The 19,000-nt window shown below is 41.5% G+C and overlaps 1 protein-coding gene across 1 annotated transcript in view; it reads right to left on the reverse strand.

The window, feature by feature from the left end:
- EIF2B3 (eukaryotic translation initiation factor 2B subunit gamma) overlaps positions 1-19,000 on the reverse strand; it is a 112,476-nt gene that overhangs the window by 68,976 nt on the left and 24,500 nt on the right. Inside the window, exons 4-5 of the mRNA XM_068141593.1 lie at positions 18,419-18,578; positions 11,853-11,964 (exon numbers count right to left, since the gene is read on the reverse strand). Coding sequence (XP_067997694.1) covers positions 11,853-11,964; positions 18,419-18,578 — 272 coding nt within the window. The remainder of the gene's footprint in view (positions 1-11,852; positions 11,965-18,418; positions 18,579-19,000) is intronic.

Raw genomic sequence — 19,000 nt, forward strand, 5'->3', positions numbered from 1 at the left:
CCACTTCATGTATCACAGTATTACAGTATAACTAAGGTTGGAAGAGACCTCGAGGAATATCAAGTCCAACCTATCAACACAGACCCCATGACTAGACCATGGCACCAAGTGCCACGTCCAATCTCCTCTTGAACGCCTCCAGGGACAGTGACTCCACCACCTCCCTGGGCAGCACATTCCAATGACCAATGACTCGCTCGGTGAAGAACTTTCTCCTCACCTCGAGTCTAAACCTCCCCTTGGTGCAGCTTGAGACTGTGTCCCCTTGTTCTGGTGCTGGTTGCCTGGGAGGAGAGACCAACCCCTTCCTGGATACAACCACCCTTCAGGTAGTTGTAGAGGGCAATGAGGTCACCCCTGAGCCTCCTCTTCTCCAGGCTAAACAACCCCAGCTCCCTCAGCCTCTCCTCATAGGGCTTGTGCTCAAGGCCTCTCCCCAGCCTTGTTGCCCTTCTCTGGACATGTTCAAGTGTTTTGATGTCCTTCTTAAACTGAGGGGCCCAGAATTGGACACAGGACTCAAGGTGCAGCCTAACCAATGGAGAGTACAGGGGCACAATGACTTCCCTGCTCCTGCTGGCCACACTATTCCTAATGCAGTCCAGGATGCCATTGGCCCTCTTGGCCACCTGGGCACACTGCTGGCTCATATTCAGGCAGCTGTCGATCAGTACCCCCAGGTCCCTCTCTGTTTGGGAGCTCTCCAGCCACTCCAACCCCTGTGCATGCAAGGAAGCACCTATGTAAAAATTGGATCATGTATGCTCAGGAGCAACACTGGCTTGTTGATTCAAAAGGAAACTTACTGTTTCGTTGTACATATTTTTATGGTTTTGTGTGAAAAACTGCAGAATCAGTGCATGGAAAGGACAGTAGAGTGATCAGGACAGCAGTACTTCACAACATAACACACAATAAGCTATACAGTAATACATTCAAATGCTACTGGTGTCTGTCATACAGAAATTCAAGTGCTGAAATTGAAAATGTAGGTTTAAACATGGCCTGTAGCTCATGCCATATGCAGTGTTACATCAGCTGCTTCCTGCAGGCCATTTTAACAGCTACTCTTCTGATTCTACATGCAGGAAAGTCAACAAATAAATACCTTGTACTCGGAGCAGCATTTTACATTTACACTACTGACATACTCACATTCATGAGTGATGTCCCTGTGAGACAGGAAAGTAATACTCATTTTAAAAAGAAAAGAAACTATGAGAGATAAACATTAAGTGGACTTCTCAAGGCCACAAAGCCAAGTAGAGAAGTGAGATCTCTCTGTGTATTAATGACAAGACATTCTTAATGCAAACAGGTGACAGCACATCAATCCACATGTTATTTTTTACCCTTTCCAGCACCAGGTCACGTGTAGAACAAAAGAACCCTTCTTCTGTAAACACAAAGGTTACTTATTTTAATGGTTCTTTACAACAGTCAAACAGATTAACTTTTAATATCTGTTTTTTTCCCCCTCAAAGACAAGAGCAGATTACTGAGAAGTAAGCTCAGACAATTTTCCTGCAAACCTTTTAAGTCAACAGTTGTCCAAAACATGAGAAGTCAATTTTTTCACCCAAGGCATGAGGTTATCCCTGTTAAACATGAAAGCCTGGAATTTATGTAACATCATTGTTATCATATCTTCTTTTCAGTTGACAAACATCAAGGGCTGAGGAAAAAAAAATGCCCAAAAGTTTACTTGTTTTCAGGTTGCTTTCTTCTCACAACAATAAGTCAGAAAACACACATGCCAGAGTTAGACTATCATGGGGTACATCTAAGTCAACCATATGCAAGAGACATATTAAATCTGAAATACATATTATTTTCTCAGAGGGTGAGGGAGAGAAAAACATACCAGCAAGCACTTATTTGTCTCACTGATCTAACCCCTCAATAGCCAGAAGCTGCTTTTAACTACACTGACTTCACAAAGGAATCTAAATTGTATAAATCAACGTCTCAATTAACATTTTGTTTAGGAAGAGTTAGGGAAGAGAAGCAGAATGTAATCATTTGCTAGCACAGTGGCTCCAGAAGTCTGGGAGCGAGTTCAAGAAGAATGGAGTTGAATGTGGGAAGGGTCCGTTATTCTTTCAATAGCGTCTGGTGCTGCAAAATATGTGCTTGCATACTTTCCTACTTGAAAAGCTTAAGCCTTCAGTAGCTCCTTGGTCTGGGAAAATGGCAGGCACCCAAATGCTAACCCAGAGATCTAGGAAGGAGATCTACCTGAAGAACAGTATTTTTCAAGTGGCCTTAGAAGTGAAAAACAGCCATAAAGAGAAGTCTCATTCCCAAGGGATTTTATTTCTTCTGTCTGGCTGCTGTTTGTCAGGTGCCATTCCCCACACACATCCCCAGCACATTCTAATGCAAGAATGGAGAGAGGGCCTCTCTGAAAATAATCACACTTGCTGAAAGACCTGCCCTGCATAAATATCTCTAACAACAGCAGAAACGGGAATCCGACTTCTTGCCTGATACTTTAGTTGAAATTTATGGCACTGCTGGTCATGATTCAATTATTACTGTTCTACATGGCTAAGGCTCAAAGTCACAGATGTGGGAATTTCAGAGGTATTTTCAGAAATGATGTCACTAGCTTGGCAGTGGAAAAAAAAAAAACCCACCACCACAAACAACATACCTAGTTCCACAAATGCTGTCCCGGTGCATCAGCGAACAAAGCTACGTGTTACACATACATGCATCCAGGAATGAACGTGTGACACGGGGACAGGACAGAGAACTTAGGGACACATACGGCCTCTGAAATGATATTTAATGCTACACCTTGGGAATAATAAAGCAAAGGGAAAAAAAAACTATAATCAAAGGGAATACTGAAAGGCAGATTTCTGCACTCTTGCAAATATCACCAGCTGCTGGAGGATTTATATGCAGGAGAGCTAGAAGTTGAGCTTTAACTCAATTTTCCTTGCTTTCTCACTGGTCTGCTTCCAGCCCTTGGAGTTTAATTAAAGTCCATCAGCCAAATCTCTCTGTACTGACTGACCCAGCCTTTTCAAAATCTTGAGCTTCTGCTGCCTCCCCTCTCCACATGTTTTATTATAGCTTAAAGGATTTCAAGATGATTGACCCAAGTGATAGCAACAGCTACTGCCAGCCAATATGCAGGTACGTGTAAGTTATCGTTAGAATGAGTCATTAAGCAGGATACTGCATTCTGCATTGCCACTTCTTCACAGAAGTATATTCTTAAGTTAAGAAGTAATATTTAAGAAGTATATTCTTAAGAAGTAATTCTTAACAGAGAATATCGTATTTGGTGACTGGGCAAGGAGAATCCTGTAAGAAATCTCTAAGACAAGCGGAAAAGAAGTTTTACTGATTGTAAAAGGAATCACTATCAGATCTTCTCTAGCTGGGGAAATGGTGCAATAAATTTGATGAAGAAGGGAAGGATTTAAAGCCAGAGAAAATTAGGATTTCTCAAAGCAGAAACACAGAGGACATGCTGCCCTTAGGAATAGATCTCTCCTATTTACTTGATCTACTGGAAGAACTCCCAGGGAGCATGTCTTAGCAAGAGAAAGGAAAGTGTGCTACGCTCTTCATTTCCTGTGTAATTCCAGAAACTGCCAGCACAATGCTGTTTGGGGAGAACCACACTACAGCTATTCAAGAGGGAATTCAGCATTGTATTCTGAATGAATGGAAACATTTTCAAAGATGTGTATTTGCTGGGAGTAAAGCAGAACGTGGACCCAGTAAGGATCACAGGGATTGCAGGCCCATATTTACCTTCAACCAGCTAATTATGTGACTCTTTCCATTATGGCTTTCACAATATTCTTAGCAGTGCTAAACTTCACAATAAATCAGCCAGGTTGGAGTTCACAGTACCCATGAATGTAATAAATCAACACTAAAAATATTATGCAACTACAGTTCAACTGATACCAAGTGTAGCTAATTTTAATGGAGAGGCTATCACTTTTATGTACCCTGGCAAGTTAGCCATCGGGATGAAGGAAAGGTTCTTCAAAGTCCAGGTTTCTTACAATAAATTTGATGAATGGTTCCTTGCAAAAATCCCAAGGGTATTTCCCTCGAGCCTACTGCAAAAATCTTCTGCTAAGCATGACAATTTAAAGGATTGAAAAAAGAACTCAATTACACACAACACTAAGGGAACCACAAGCTTTGGCCGGGCTCGTGAGCCAAGACCTCAGCCCCAAGCAGAATCAGACCTTTTAACTGAAGAGGAACAGTCACATGCCTCATTTCACCCTTACTTTGCTTTAAACTAGGCTGCTTCCTCCCCCCCCCCCCCATTCCACATTGGCTGATAAATTCCCCAACGGCGGGTGTTAACTAACACTGCATTCCAGTCTGCTCTGCGTCATGGAGTTCCACATCCCGCTGATGAGGAACACATGGCAGACATGTGGTAGGGGAGAGCCTGACAGTGCTCGCACAAGCAGGGATAACTCCTCTGACCTTTGGCTTTTTTTCCTCTCTGTACCATCCCAAACACACAATAAGGAGTCTGTGCCCCTCTGTCACATACTGGTCATTCTGGGATCACTGGACACAAGCTGAAACTCTAAGATTGTAACGGGCAGATATACTGAATACACACTAAGGCTGAAAATATACATTGAAAGCAAGTAATGATCATTCCTCATCTCTCCCCTAGCCGTTCAGAGAAACTTTAAGGTCATACAGATTACATTTAGATCAAATAGGGTAAATACATCACAAAACCAGCTGGTGACAGCTATATTTCCCATCCACTCAGCGAAACAAACTAATTCACAGCACTGCTAAAGAATACACAGTGGCAACTGTATCAAAGTATCAAGACATCCTACTAAAATGAACAGACCATTTGTCATCTTTTCAAGACCTAAGCCTGAGTGTGAGTAACAAGAAGATTCAACTTCAGTGCTGTCCAACCTGATGACTCACCCAGAGCACTGCATTTACCAAGTCACATGGACTCAGGGGTGTCCAAGCAATACAGTCATCCCTTCCTCCTTTGAAACCTCTGAAAAGTAAAACCAAACCAAGGGCTAAGTGCTGGCCTGAGACCACAGCAGACAGACAAATGACTAACGACGATCTGCGCAACATACATTTACTGACGATTAGAAACCAAATGCTGAGCCTCATGCTCTCTGTTTTTAGTTTTATGCATGCTGTAACATTGGCAATAATCTTGCAGTAAAATTAAACCTGTTGCCAATAAGTCTTTCTATCACTACATTCAACAGAAGTTCCTGCTACTATTCCAGAATTCACAATTTCTTACCTGTACAAGTGACAGGACATGGGGGGGGCATGACCTTTCTTTTATAAATAGAACCTTTCTTTTATAAATAGAACCTGTGCATGCCTTTCAACCCTCCCCCAGGCAATTAATAAAATAACATGGCCATCAGTGGAACACAACAGAATCTCGTGGAAGCAACAGTATGAAAAATCAGAAATAGCACCATGTTCTTTAAAATATCAAATCAATGTCTGACTGCTTTGACACTATGCTCACAGCTACTGTAGAAGCATAACGTACAAAAGTACCACATAAAAATGTTTCCCATGTATTTGGCAGCATCCATTTTAGAAACAATAAAGCATGTTAAAATTACTCCATTCCTGAAGTTGAAGGCTATGCTCGTCCCATCATATTGCCCCTGTACACTGCACTGGTTAGGCCACACCTTGAGTACTGTGTCCAGTTCTGGGCCCCTCAGTTTAGGAAGGATGTTGACTTGCTGGAACGAGTCCAGAGAAGGGCAACAAAGTTGGTGAGGGGTTTGGAACACAAGCCCTATGAGGAAAGGCTGAGGGAGCTGGGGTTGCTCAGCCTGGAGAATAGGAGACTCAGGGATGACCTTATTACTCTCTACAACTACCTGAAGGGAGGTTGTAGACAGGCAGATGTTGGTCTCTTCTCCCAGGCAGCCAGTACCAGAACAAGAGGACACAGTCTCAGGCTGTGCCAGGGGAGGTTTAGATTGTATGTTAGGAAGAAGTTCTATACAGAGAGAGTGATTGCCCATTGGAATGGGCTGCCTGGGGAGGTGGTGGAGTCACCATCATTGGAGGTGTTCAGGAGGAGACTTGATGGGGTGCTTGGTGCCATGGGTTAGTTGTTTAGGTGGGTTGGATTGGTTGATGGGTTGGACACGATGATCTTGAAGGTCTCTTCCAACCTGGTTTATTCTAATTCTAATATTCACAAGAAAGGCAGAGCAAGGAGAGCAAAATTTAAATGCATGATAAAAGGGTGAGCTTTTGGGGGTTTATTTAAGGGGCTAATGCTACTCAGTGAACTGAGAAACATCTAAACAGGCATGCAAGACCTCCAAGGGCATCTTGAGAACATCTACTTCCAACTCATGGCTCAAACAACAACTCACAGGCCAGTAAGTTTTTTTTCTGCAATGTTCTGCAAAATCCTCTTTTGTAAAGAAATGTGATTAAAGCTACAGCAACATTTTTAAAGTGTGGTTATAGTCTGAGAAGTTAGTATGTAAAACTCACACCCTCTTATTCACTAGACTTAGTTCCCCTGTTTTGATTCAGAGTCAGATCTGCTTGCTTTACTGGCTAAAATAACTTTTTACAGCTTTCTAAATTCCTACTAGTACTGTGAAACCAATTCAGTTCTAGAAGGGGGAACCAGATTCTTTTCTGTCTTGTGCATCTGCAAAAGGATTATTACCTAAATCAACACATGCAATTTCTGGTTTTGTGATGGAGGAGCCAAACAGAACTAATCAGAATACTAGTCAGAAAAAAAAACCTCATTATTTTTATTTATGAAGAGAGCAGATCTGGAACAACTGCAAGACCAGACCCAGACTAACAGGGAAGAAATGAAGATCTACACAACACTCTTTAGAAGTCACATTTTAGAGGGGAAAAGAAAAGATAGATCTAACATCTTTCCATGGCATTCCTCAAAATATCTCTTGAATGCAAAGGAAACTTAGTAGCAAAAGTTTGGTAATAGTGAAAATGAACACAGGAACACCGTGATACACATATTCAGCAGGTAGACAGCTGAGCTCAGCAAAGAGTTCTTGCTCCTTGGTCTGCCCTGAGTTGCTCCTCAGGATTTTCCTACTGAATTAGGTTATTGCACACCCCCCCCCCCCGCTTCCTTGCCAGTGGCAGTGCTTGGGGAGACCACTCCCTAACACACTAAGTAAAAAGAACCAACTTATCAAAGCCCTGCTGTTCAAGCTACTGAGAGTAATGTAACTCATTTTGACACATGTGGCTTTTGAAGTACTACATCAGACATTCAGAACAGGGCAAGCTGGAGGTGACAGACCCCCTTCACGGGATCTAGAAAATTACATCGGCCCATGCTGTAAGTTTAGGGTGCTTTACACAGTGGCACATCTGCCTATACCAGTGTCATTCCCAGCCTTTCTCATGAAGCAGGTTTTAAAAGGAAAAAAAAAATTCAAAAGAACCACCACAGAGGTGGAAGAGTGTTTCAGAGATGCCACTTTCCCCAATGAGAGCAGTTTCAGAGAACAGAAACACTGAAGCAGTTGCAGTGTGTTTATATATGATCCACTTACAGGAAAAGAAAAAGGAAAAGAAAAAGGAAAAGAAAAAGGAAAAGAAAAAGGAAAAGAAAAAGGAAAAGAAAAAGGAAAAGAAAAAGGAAAAGAAAAAGGAAAAGAAAAAGGAAAAGAAAAAGGAAAAGAAAAAGGAAAAGAAAAAGGAAAAGAAAAAGGAAAAGAAAAAGGAAAAGAAAAAGGAAAAGAAAAAGGAAAAGAAAAAGGAAAAGAAAAAGGAAAAGAAAAAGGAAAAGAAAAAGGAAAAGAAAAAGGAAAAGAAAAAGGAAAAGAAAAAGGAAAAGAAAAAGGAAAAGAAAAAGGAAAAGAAAAAGGAAAAGAAAAAGGAGCAATATCCCAAGGCAACAGAAAGGAAATCAAGTGTATCAAAACTATTCCTGAACTCCCATTACCTACCCACTTGGCAACACTGCCATTTAAAATTATACTACACTATTCATTTTCGCTCTCATGATGCAAAGGGAAAGGAAGAAAAACTCCCCCATCTTACCCCCCTCTCTTTATTAAAATATCTTAAAAACAGATCTGTATTGTTACTTCAAGGTTAGTAATGTTAGTACTGTATATATTTACAGATGAGGTATTCCTTTTTGTCTGAATCACATGAGGTAATAAGTAGCTGGGATTGTCACAGTGATTTATTAACATATTCTCTAGAAGAAGCCCTGCACCTGCATCTGTGCAGACAGAACACCCACGAAGGCTGAACTCACCCTTACACAGCCCACAAGATCTTAAAAGGAAATGCTCCAAATTTAGACCTGCTCCAACAGGTGTCTTTTACTGTCTCACTTTGCATGACCATAAATATCAGAGGTGGAGCAAAATGCTCCCCATCCATTGTAATCATGCTTTGAAAACAAATACCTTTGCCCCCTCCGAAAGCCAAGGCAGCAGCTATGGAATTCTCATCATTTCCTCACTCCTTCATCCTGCCAAGACCCAAGTCAGCGAGATGTCACCAGCAAAACCAGGCTCCAGGATGAGCACATAACTTTGGGTTTTTTTTTTTCTTCAAAGGGCCCAAAGCTAGCTCTGAAACTTCCCCAAACTGTACTTCTTTCATTCTAGTATCTCATCTTGCAGCTATTTGGCAAAGTGAGTGACACACACAGGCAGCTCATGGCTTTTTATAAGCTCTCATTACCCAAACAGGGAACCATTTCCTTGAAAATGCTTTCCCCAGCAGCATCAGTCTCTCTAGGCACCACAAATAACTTTTGTCTCCTGACCCCTTCCTGATGCACACCAAAATATTCCTGGTTGCACGTACTTGATGCTGCTTTGCACTTGTTTAGTGGAGGGAGGACTATACCTGAGGGACTTGTCATCAGGTCATCAGGGTGATTAACAGCACAGGGAGGGGAAAAAAAAAAGGCAATTTTAACAGCTGAATGCAAAGCTTTGCCAGATTTGTTCTGGCAAGCAAAGGAGCAAAATGCTGCCTTCTTTCTGTGGTGTAACAAGGAGAGACATTCTGAAAACCAAAATAGCTATCCACAATTCACAAACCCCCAAAATAAATCAAAACAACAAATCTGGAAAAGCCATCCTAACCAAGCTGAGAAAGAGAAACAGAGGTTACATCATGAACTTAAAAATCCTACTAAAACGTTTCATTCTGTAACACTTTCATTATTACAAAATGTCTTGAGTCAAAAAGCAAATAAATATTTAATACTCAACAGGTACTCAGGAGAATGTGTGTTTTCCTCTGTCCCTCCCCACCAGCTGCTCTTTTATGGTAGGAAAGTGAAGGGCGTGAAATCCAATGATAGGAAGAAGGCAAAGGTCAGGAAAAAGGTTTTTCTTCAAGGATTTGAATTAGCGTTCTACAGCTTTGGATGTTTTGTCAACACAACTTCCCTCCTGTGAGGAGGGGAAGCCAAAGGTCCTTTGAACCATTTCTGTATAGGATCTAGATTTTTACCAGTAACCAGATTCCTAGCTTTAAAGAAAAGTTCATCTTCCCTCTTCTCATTCCTTTCACCACTCCCTCCCTGTCCCTCCTCTATCCCCTCCTTAGAAAGGGGGAGAAAAAAGAGAATGGAAAAAAGAGAGGGATCTGAAGAGAAAAACTAGAACTCTTTCAGTGCTTGAGTTCACTTAACAAGACCATTATAGCCCTTCAAAGAGACCATTAAAAGCAAAACAAACAAAAGCAACACCCTCAAAATGCCTATTGTATTTCACAGAGGAACAAATGAGTGTACTGGAAATTCTCCCATCTTGCCACAAAGTCTGATTTCATCAAAACAAAGTCCAGAGATCAAGAAACGGCCAACATGGTAGCTGAAAGTCAGTCAGTTCAAGTGATCCATGAAGAAAACGAGATTGGGCTTGCTCTTCTTTTTCTTTCCCCTCCTTGCTTTACTATGATGTATTAAAAAAAAAAAGAAAGAGAAGACTTCAAAGATTGTTTTAAGCATTGCTTTTGTTTCTCACACGAGAAAGTCAGGGCTTGAGCAGGTCTAGACAACCCAGTGGTTAAAATATCGCTGGCTGCCAACACTTTGTCTTCCTAGAGCTCCCACAGTTGTTGCTAACCTGGAATTGCCTCGTTTGAAAATATCTGACAATTTCCATATACTCTTTTGCTTCCCCCAGAGCTTCTCCAAGATGGCAGCTGTAAAACAGAGAGAGTGCAGAAGCATCCATACAGAGCAGGCAGTTAGAGATGTCAGAGGCTGATCGTGGTGGACACTGGCCCAACGCTTCTGCCTGGTGCTTCAGAGCATTTTTGGTTGGTTTTTTTCCTTCCTTATTAATACTTAGGCCTTCTCTCTGTGCTTTTAGACTACCCTATGATGTATGGGCTTTACATGGAGGGTGGCTAATGCTTTACATTGGTTTTCATAGCTGTGCATATGGAAACATAAGACAGATTTTTATCCCATCTGTATATCACCAACACTACATTTACTAAATCGCCAACAGTTATGCTCAAGAAGATCTGAAGACAGTGCAACTGAACAGGTGTTCCTGTAGGCAAAGCTGGGCTTGCAGGATAAAGCCTGATTAATTTAGCTATAGGGTAACAGGAATGAGAATCCTCTGGTTAGATGAACCTGTAAAATCAGAGGTCAACTAAGATCACACGTTACAGCAGTTTCTAAGTCATTACACCACAGTCACCAGCTAGCAACAGGAGGAAGTAATAATATTCCCCCTTAACCCAAAATACATCTATTAGTCTTTGTTTGTGCAACAACACAGAATGCAACAGCGCTGAACTTCCTACGCTATGCAGATCAGCTGCTGTGTATGTACAGAAGGCTTGCCTGAAGCCTGGTCCCTGCCATTACCAAGAAAAAGCCAGGAGAGAGACAGTGAAAACACGTTGGGACAGGCTTTTCCCATCACAGCAGTTAACAGGGCTCACTCTTGACCACCTTCCTCCTAAGCTAATCCTTACACATGGGTAAAGAGGGGTCATCTTTCCATGGGCACACAGCACCTCCCTCCCACCTGGCAGCAGAATGTTGAAAGAAAGATTACATTTAGCTGTGGCCTACAACACATATCGGAGGCATTTTCACAGAAGAGATTTATCTGAGAGCAGACCCCAGATATCTGCTGCCTTGACTTACAGGGTCCACAGGGATGATTTTCCCAGCTTTCAGATGACTGTCCCACAGGTGTCTAATCTCACAGAGGTGAAAGCCTGACTGTCAGCCCGGGACGGTCTACAAAGCTTGGCCTCTCAAGGAGTCAGTAGAGCTTCCCACAGAACATGTCAGACAATGTGTGTCAAAGAAAACTACAATCGCTGTACAGAAAAGTGTAAAGAGCAACAAGCCATCTTTCATTCTACTAATGGACATGAATTATGCTGTGCAGCTGTTCTGACATATTTAATAAATTCATTCAAGTCTCCAGTGCAGTTTAATGGTGACTATAACCTGGATTCTCTAATGAATCTTCTTGAACCTGGAAAAATAGCTGAAGTTTTGTGCCTCATACACGGATGAGTGTAAAAATCAGCTACCCTGTAAATCCATTTGGGTCTCAGCCCATGAGACTAGCATTTCATGCAAAGAACATGGTCCACCACTTCTGACTCTAAAATGTATCTGAACTATAGTGACACTGGTATCAGACAAGACTAACAATTGGTTTTAATGACGTAATGAATAATAAAGTACTGTTCAATGAATGGTGCCAAAGCTGCATTTCCTTTTCCCTTCTCATCCTACTTTATCTTCAACCATCTCTCCTGGTCCAGTTATTTTCCCCCATCCCAAGTTCAGTTTCTATTACAAGGACTCATAAGCTTACTTCTGAAGGATGGATCTTTTAATGACAAGTTCTTCATCCAAGTCAGCTTCATTAGCCATGAAGAGCAATCTTTTCCCTGTGTCATCCACTCCAATGAAGTCGCGCTGCTCCACTGAAGTAGAAAATCAAACACAATCATTACATAACTCTGTCTTAATCCAGACTGCAAAGACAAATGGGACCACCAACCGCCCCAAAAATGTGAAATATCAGGTTTCAGACTAAAACAACAAATCACTGAATTTGCAAAATTATCCACAATATTTATTAAGTTCTTTTTAGTCAGGATGGCTGATAGGCATTATGACATTCAAAACAGGGGCCTGAGAGCTTTTTGTATCCTTTTAATGAAGATGCCAACTACAGGTCCTGACATGTGACATTCCGCTTTGAGCTGTGCTTTCCTTCTCTCTCCTCCTGAAGGGAGGAAAAAAGGGGAAGGAGGAAAAAAGGGGAAGGAGGAAAAAAGGGGAAGGAGGAAAAAAGGGGAAGGAGGAAAAAAGGGGAAGGAGGAAAAAAGGGGAAGGAGGAAAAAAGGGGAAGGAGGAAAAAAGGGGAAGGAGGAAAAAAGGGGAAGGAGGAAAAAAGGGGAAGGAGGAAAAAAGGGGAAGGAGGAAAAAAGGGGAAGGAGGAAAAAAGGGGAAGGAGGAAAAAAGGGGAAGGAGGAAAAAAGGGGAAGGAGGAAAAAAGGGGAAGGAGGAAAAAAGGGGAAGGAGGAAAAAAGGGGAAGGAGGAAAAAAGGGGAAGGAGGAAAAAAGGGGAAGGAGGAAAAAAGGGGAAGGAGGAAAAAAGGGGAAGGAGGAAAAAAGGGGAAGGAGGAAAAAAGGGGAAGGAGGAAAAAAGGGGAAGGAGGAAAAAAGAAGAAAAAAAGGAAAAACACTACAGCAAATGCAAGTCAAGGAGAAAGATCTTCAAAACCCAACTGTTTCCTCCTCCTCCTAAGTCATTCCATGCTCGAAATAGGTGGTCTGGAGAGGATTATGATTTCAGTTAAGACACAACCACTTTGCAACTGACTCCCTATTTTAGATAAATATTGATAGGAATAGAGAAACCTTAATCACATGCACAAACACACGTGAAAGGATATATTCTAGGACTCCCACCACTGATGTTTCTGGTTAACTTGGTTTAAATATCTATTTATAAAACTGCCAACCAAGAGAATATCTAATAGTCACATATATTATTGTGGCAATCCCCATCTCCTGTAATCAGTGACTTGCATCAACAGTGACTTTGGTCTACTGAAATGTAAAGCATTTGGTTTTGAATAGGTTTCCACAACATCTGAATACAGTGATGGCAGCTTATTCTAACTTGCATTTTATAGTATGAGCCACTACTCTGGTGGCAACCATACACTGATCTTTACAGGAACATAGGCTGTAGAGGAATGCCATGGTACAATTTTACAAAAACCCCTCTTTTCACCCACTAAATAATAGTATTTTGAGCCAAACTGGCAAATATTCAACCTCCTAAGTTCTAAACCTTTAACCACACTGGACTAACAGCATATTCTATAAGTAGTTAATTCTCCAAGATATTTTCCCAGCCAAACTATATTTAACTCTACTCTTCCCAGTTCAGTCCCATCCCTTACTTTATTTTTGCTTCTTCCCTAGAGTTACCATGGCAATAACCACTATCAAAATACAGTCAAACATGCAGCTGCTGAAAGTTCTTCTCTTGGCAGTCTTTGATCCAAATGATCAAGCATACCCTCTTCAGAAGTCCCCCCTTCCCTTCCCAGAAATTAATCATATAGCAAAGCACAAAAATAGGCCTGAACTTGTAGCACTATGATAAATGAAGCACAACTAGAACAAAACTCACTTGCTGTAAAAACTCAGAAATACATTTGAAGATAGTACTGATTCCCATGCTAAGGAGGATGATGAAATCAGAGTAGGGGCTAACCAGCCATTGCCACTGCCACCTAACTGGGGTCTCCTGACAGGCTGGAAACACAACAGTTACTGATCTTCCTCCACAAAGGTACCAACCAATGCTTCTCTCAAAGCTCAGGTCATGCCTGCTCCTACAGTAACATAACTTACAACACTGTGACAGCAAAGAAGTACAAAAATAGGCCTGACCTTGCAACACCATGACAAATTAAGTACAACTAGGATAAAGCTTGCTGTAAAAACTCAGAAATATATCTTGAAAACAGTACAAATTCACATGCTAAGGAGGGAGATGAAATTTCAGAGTAGGGGGTAACCAGCCATCACCACTGCCACCTAACAAGAGGACACAGTCTCAGGCTGTGCCAGGGGAGGTTTAGGCTGGATATTAGGAAGAAGTTCTATACAGAGAGAGTGATTGCCCATTGGAATGGGCTTCCTGGGGAGGTGGTGGAGTCACCATCATTGGAGGTGTTCAGGAGGAGACTTGATGGGGTGCTTGGTGCCATGGGTTAGCTGTTTAGGTGGGTTGGATTGGTTGATGAGTTGGACATGATGATCTTGAAGGTCTCTTCCAACCTGGTTTATTCTATTAAATTCTGTTCTATTAAATTATAACTGGAGTCCCCTGACAGGCTAGAAACACAACAGTTACTGATCTTCCTCCATTACTTCTCTCAAAGCTCAGGTCATGGATGCCCACCTCCTGCCTGTTCCTTCAGTAACATAACTTATAACACTGTGATAGCAAAACTCTATTCAATAGAAAATAGGGAGAAAGAAAGCTTGATGAAAACAGGACCAGGTACATGACTGTCACCAAACCATTTTCTCTTGCTTGTGTGGCTAGGTAAGAAACAGACAGTGAAACCACATGAGAGTCTTATGGGGTTTTTTGTAGCAGATGTCAAGCCAGGTTTTTCCCTGCAGACTGGCAAGTTTAAGGGCTTTAATGAACTAAAGAAACCACGAAATCACAAGGGAATTGAAAATGAGCAATTCAGTGATGAGAAGAAATAATTTTCAATTAGATTTTTTCTAAAATGCTTTAAGATCAAATGTAATTAATTGACACTTGGGAAAAAGACACCTTTGTTGTTAAGGCTCAGTATCCACACCCTTTCAGTCAAAGGGAGAGAATTCACACGATGCAGCCTGCAAGACCACCAAGAGGTCTCCTGGCAAACACAAAGAATACTAGTGATGACATGCCTGCTGCTTTCAAGATAAGAAAAACAAGCAGGAAAGAGTCACCATCTTTTCTGCCTGCCTTTATGCACAGAAAGGCTCAGACACTCTTTTCCACTCAGTCCCTTGCAGGTCATCTTTAAGCACATGGCTTCATTTTGGATGTTTGAATTCCTGATACTCTAAATTTATTTGGGTTACTATCAATTACATGCACTCTGAGGGCTTTTTTTCTTGGTGGGTTTTGGTCTGGGTTTTATTGCCATGCCTCTATTAATCAATTTCACTGAGATTATGGTTGTCAATATATGATCCTCTAAATAGAAAAGCAAACAAACTTCACCCTGTAACTTGCAGCTTGGTTGTGTCAAGCATTTCAGGATACCATCAATATGAATTTACAGCACAAATTAGTTTTAAGAAGATCATTTAAAACCTGTTCCTTACATTACAATTCTTGAACATTCAAAGATATCCTTGAAGCAACAATTTTGTACTGGATTCCATGACATAGGCAAAATAAAGAGCCTTGCTGCTCCTTCTCAAAGGATGAATGCATTTGTAGGAACAATGAACTAATAAATCTGCAAATGTATGTAGGGTTCATGAGGACTGAGGATCCATTTCAAGTTCCTAACCCTTGAGCAGTACAGTGCAAGCCCACAGAAACATACAAGTGTCACCATTTAGAAAGAGCTGATAGTGCCACATACTTTGAAGACCTGCCTAACCCATTCCCATGTTAAGATCTTGTCTTCAGTTGCTTATAAGCTGTTTGGGATGAATTTTCCAATGCCAGGAGCCTGACTTAAAAGGAACATTTGGAAAATTTCAGCAAAAAAAACCAGCTCAACTGCTTCTGAGGTTAAAGACAGGGCAGGGAAAATAGATTTTAAAAATAACCTAAACTTAATGGTTAGGTGTCCATTCCTTTCAAAAACTCTGGCATTCCACTTCTTCAGAGAAGCAGCCTGAGGGAGCTGGGATTGTTTAGCCTGGAGAAGAGGAGGCTCAGGGGTGACCTCATTGCTGTCTACAACTACCTGAAGGGTAGATGTAGCCAGAAGGGGGTTGCTCTCTTCTCCCAGGCAACCAGCACCAGAACAAGAGGACACAGTCTCAAGCTGCACCAAGGGAAGTTTAGGCTCAAGGTGAGGAGAAAGTTCATCACTGAGAGAATTGTTAGCCTTTGGAATGTGCTGCCCAGGGAGGTGGTGGAGTCACCATCCCTGGAGGTGTTCAAGAGGGAATTGGATGTGCCACTTGGTCCCATGGTCTAGTAGTCATGAGGTCTTGAATGACAGGTTGGACTTCATGATCTTTGAGGTCTTTTCCAACCTTGTTGATTCTATGACTCTATGCTACAAATGAACCACAGAAGCCACAAGGCTCCACAGCCATGCTCCAATGACTGCTCCAGAGAAAAGAGTTTGATCTGTTTACTGGAGGCTGTTTTTTTGCAAGGAAACAAAACTCATAAGCTCACAGGGATGAGGGAAAAGAAAAGCATAGAAAAGAGGGTTTTTGAAGACAAGCTATAAAGGAGAGAAAGCAGTCCCTGAAAACTGGTGGAAATTGGGACTGTCTGTGAAAAGTGCTGAATCACAGAGACAGGAATCAAAGAGAAGAAAAAAGATGTCTATGGGCAGATAAATGAAGCAGGCTGAGATGAGCAGTCAGAAATGGAACAGGGGATGGGACTGGTAGTGAAAGAGTAGAGTAATATATGAGAAAAAGAAGCTGGAATCTTGTCAAGGATCTCTGAAGGAGACTAAGCAAAGACAGCAAGAATGGAGGCTGATGGTGGCAAGAAGCCAGCATAGGAAAAAGGATAGGAATGAGTCAGGATGATGAGAGCAATAGGTTGTATCCAGTCAAGTAGGAATAATGGCAGGAGGGTCTGGTACTCCCTAAATTGTACTGCCCCTCTCCAGAGCCTGAAGAACCACCCAAAAATCCCCATTTAGGCACTTCTCTGCTTCTAGCAAGTGACTGAAAAACATCAGGCAAGGTTCATGTCTCATCTGAGGCAGTCCATAGAAAAAAAATTTACAACAGCTCAAGTGGAGCAGTTCTGAGTGAGAGACCTTAGCATCCAGCTCCACAGAAAAATACTGTGGATGTCAAAACACTCCCACAGAATGGAATTCTAATGTTTTCAAGTTTGGTCTTCCACAGATCTGAGAAATCATATACAAATTTTAACAAGTCATGTAGGAAGAGTTATGCTACAAAGTCAAGCACACAGGCACTAAAAAACAAGCAAATGAAGAATGCATGTGCAACCTGATGTGTTTACATTTGCAAAGACTCTTTGGATGATCTTGTTTATCTTTACAGACCTCACCCCCACTCTGTGTACTCAGAGCTCACATACTGGGCTGCTCTATGATGTTCTACCACAGACATTAGTTTATAACTCCTGAATGCTCAATGTGGCTGTCAGAGTGCTCTTGACAATGTTTTATGTGCCATTATCACTTAAGATTGCCTTTTGAAAAACAGAATGGCTTCGAGCTGTTTAAGAGTCCAAGTCCTAAATGTTTTCATCCCTACTAACCTTGCACTTTGCTCCAGAAAAATCTTTTAATGCAGAGTTTAAGCAGTTTTCTTTTAAAAGTCTGTTTCCTTCACTTTCAGACACACATGTAGTCCAACTGCTGGCTTGCATTTCACTCCTCTCTCAAACAGTTAGATTCTAAACTTTCTTATTTGTATTACTGTAATGCCTCTGAGCTTTAATCACGGACCAGGACCCACTGGCATTAATGAAGCCTCAGCAATTTAACAGATATCATTAAAAGAAGATGAGAAGTATGGTATGGGAACAACTGTATGGTATTTAGTACTTCTAGCATTTAAGTAAAGGGGGATAACAGCCCTGCCCTGCCTTACAGCAGTGTTGTGAGAACAGATCCATTAAAGATTACAAGGCACTAACTAAGATATTATGGTAACAGGTACAAGATAAGCATCTAACCAAGTCCTTTAAATCAGTGGGAGTTTTGCCTAGCAAAAGGTTTCTGGATGTGATCTCAGAAGAGTAATTCTGTACATACCATGAGAGGGGAGAATTTCTAGAAGCATTTGTAACCCACCCAACGTGGGTCCCTTACAGTCAGTCAATGGTAAAAGTTCCCAGTTACAATCAGGCTGATGCTTGGTGCTCTTGGAAAACCTAACGGTTTTAATGTTCATATGTAACAAAAATTTAGGGTTTGATCCAAAACTCACTGAAGTCACCTGGAGCTTTTACCTTAACTCTTGTGAGCTTTGGATCAGAGCCTGCAAGATTACATGAGTTTTATACTTAATTCTGAGCTGGAAAAAAAACAAGTCACACCCCCGCCAAGGAATCTTCTTTATTTCTTTTGCTCTGTGACTGATAGCTAAACACATGATACTTACCATGTGGTTTCTCTATCATTTAACAACAAACAAATGGATGTATTTCTGGCTACATACCTGGCTTTTTTTTCCCCTTCTGTCCTGGTACTGCTTCTGTGGGTTCATGGGTTTTCTTCATCAGCATTGAGAGAGTGGCATCGTGCATCCGAAAGAGATCCACAACTTGATATAAATCCACATCTGTGATCAGATCGCAGCTCAGCACCAAGACGTCAGTCTGTCAAAGACGGGAAAAAAAACCAACAAACCACCAACCAATGAAACCCTTCAGAGATACAAATGACCACATGTGGATTATCATTTGAGGAATCAACAATAAATGTACTGGTACCTTTTTTTTTTTATTTACCTGTTTTTCTTTTTCACACTTCAAAATCCCACAAGGTCTGACACACTCTGCCAAAAATAGCTACTGTTCCTCACCAGTTCACCTTTCTTGAGCCCTTTGTTACTGAATTAATTAATTAATGCTTATCCAATTAATAATAATAATAAAAAACCAGGTTGGAAGAGACCTTCAAGATCATCGCATCCAACCTATCAACCAATCCAACCCACCTAAACAACTAACCCATGGCACCAAGTACCCCATCAAGTCTCCTCCTGAACACCTCCAATGATGGCGACTCCACCACCTCC

The sequence above is a fragment of the Melanerpes formicivorus genome, unplaced genomic scaffold (assembly GCF_026170545.1).
Source record: "Melanerpes formicivorus ecotype bairdi unplaced genomic scaffold, bMelFor1.0.p_v2 SCAF_7, whole genome shotgun sequence".
Taxonomy (NCBI): Eukaryota; Metazoa; Chordata; class Aves; order Piciformes; family Picidae; genus Melanerpes; species Melanerpes formicivorus.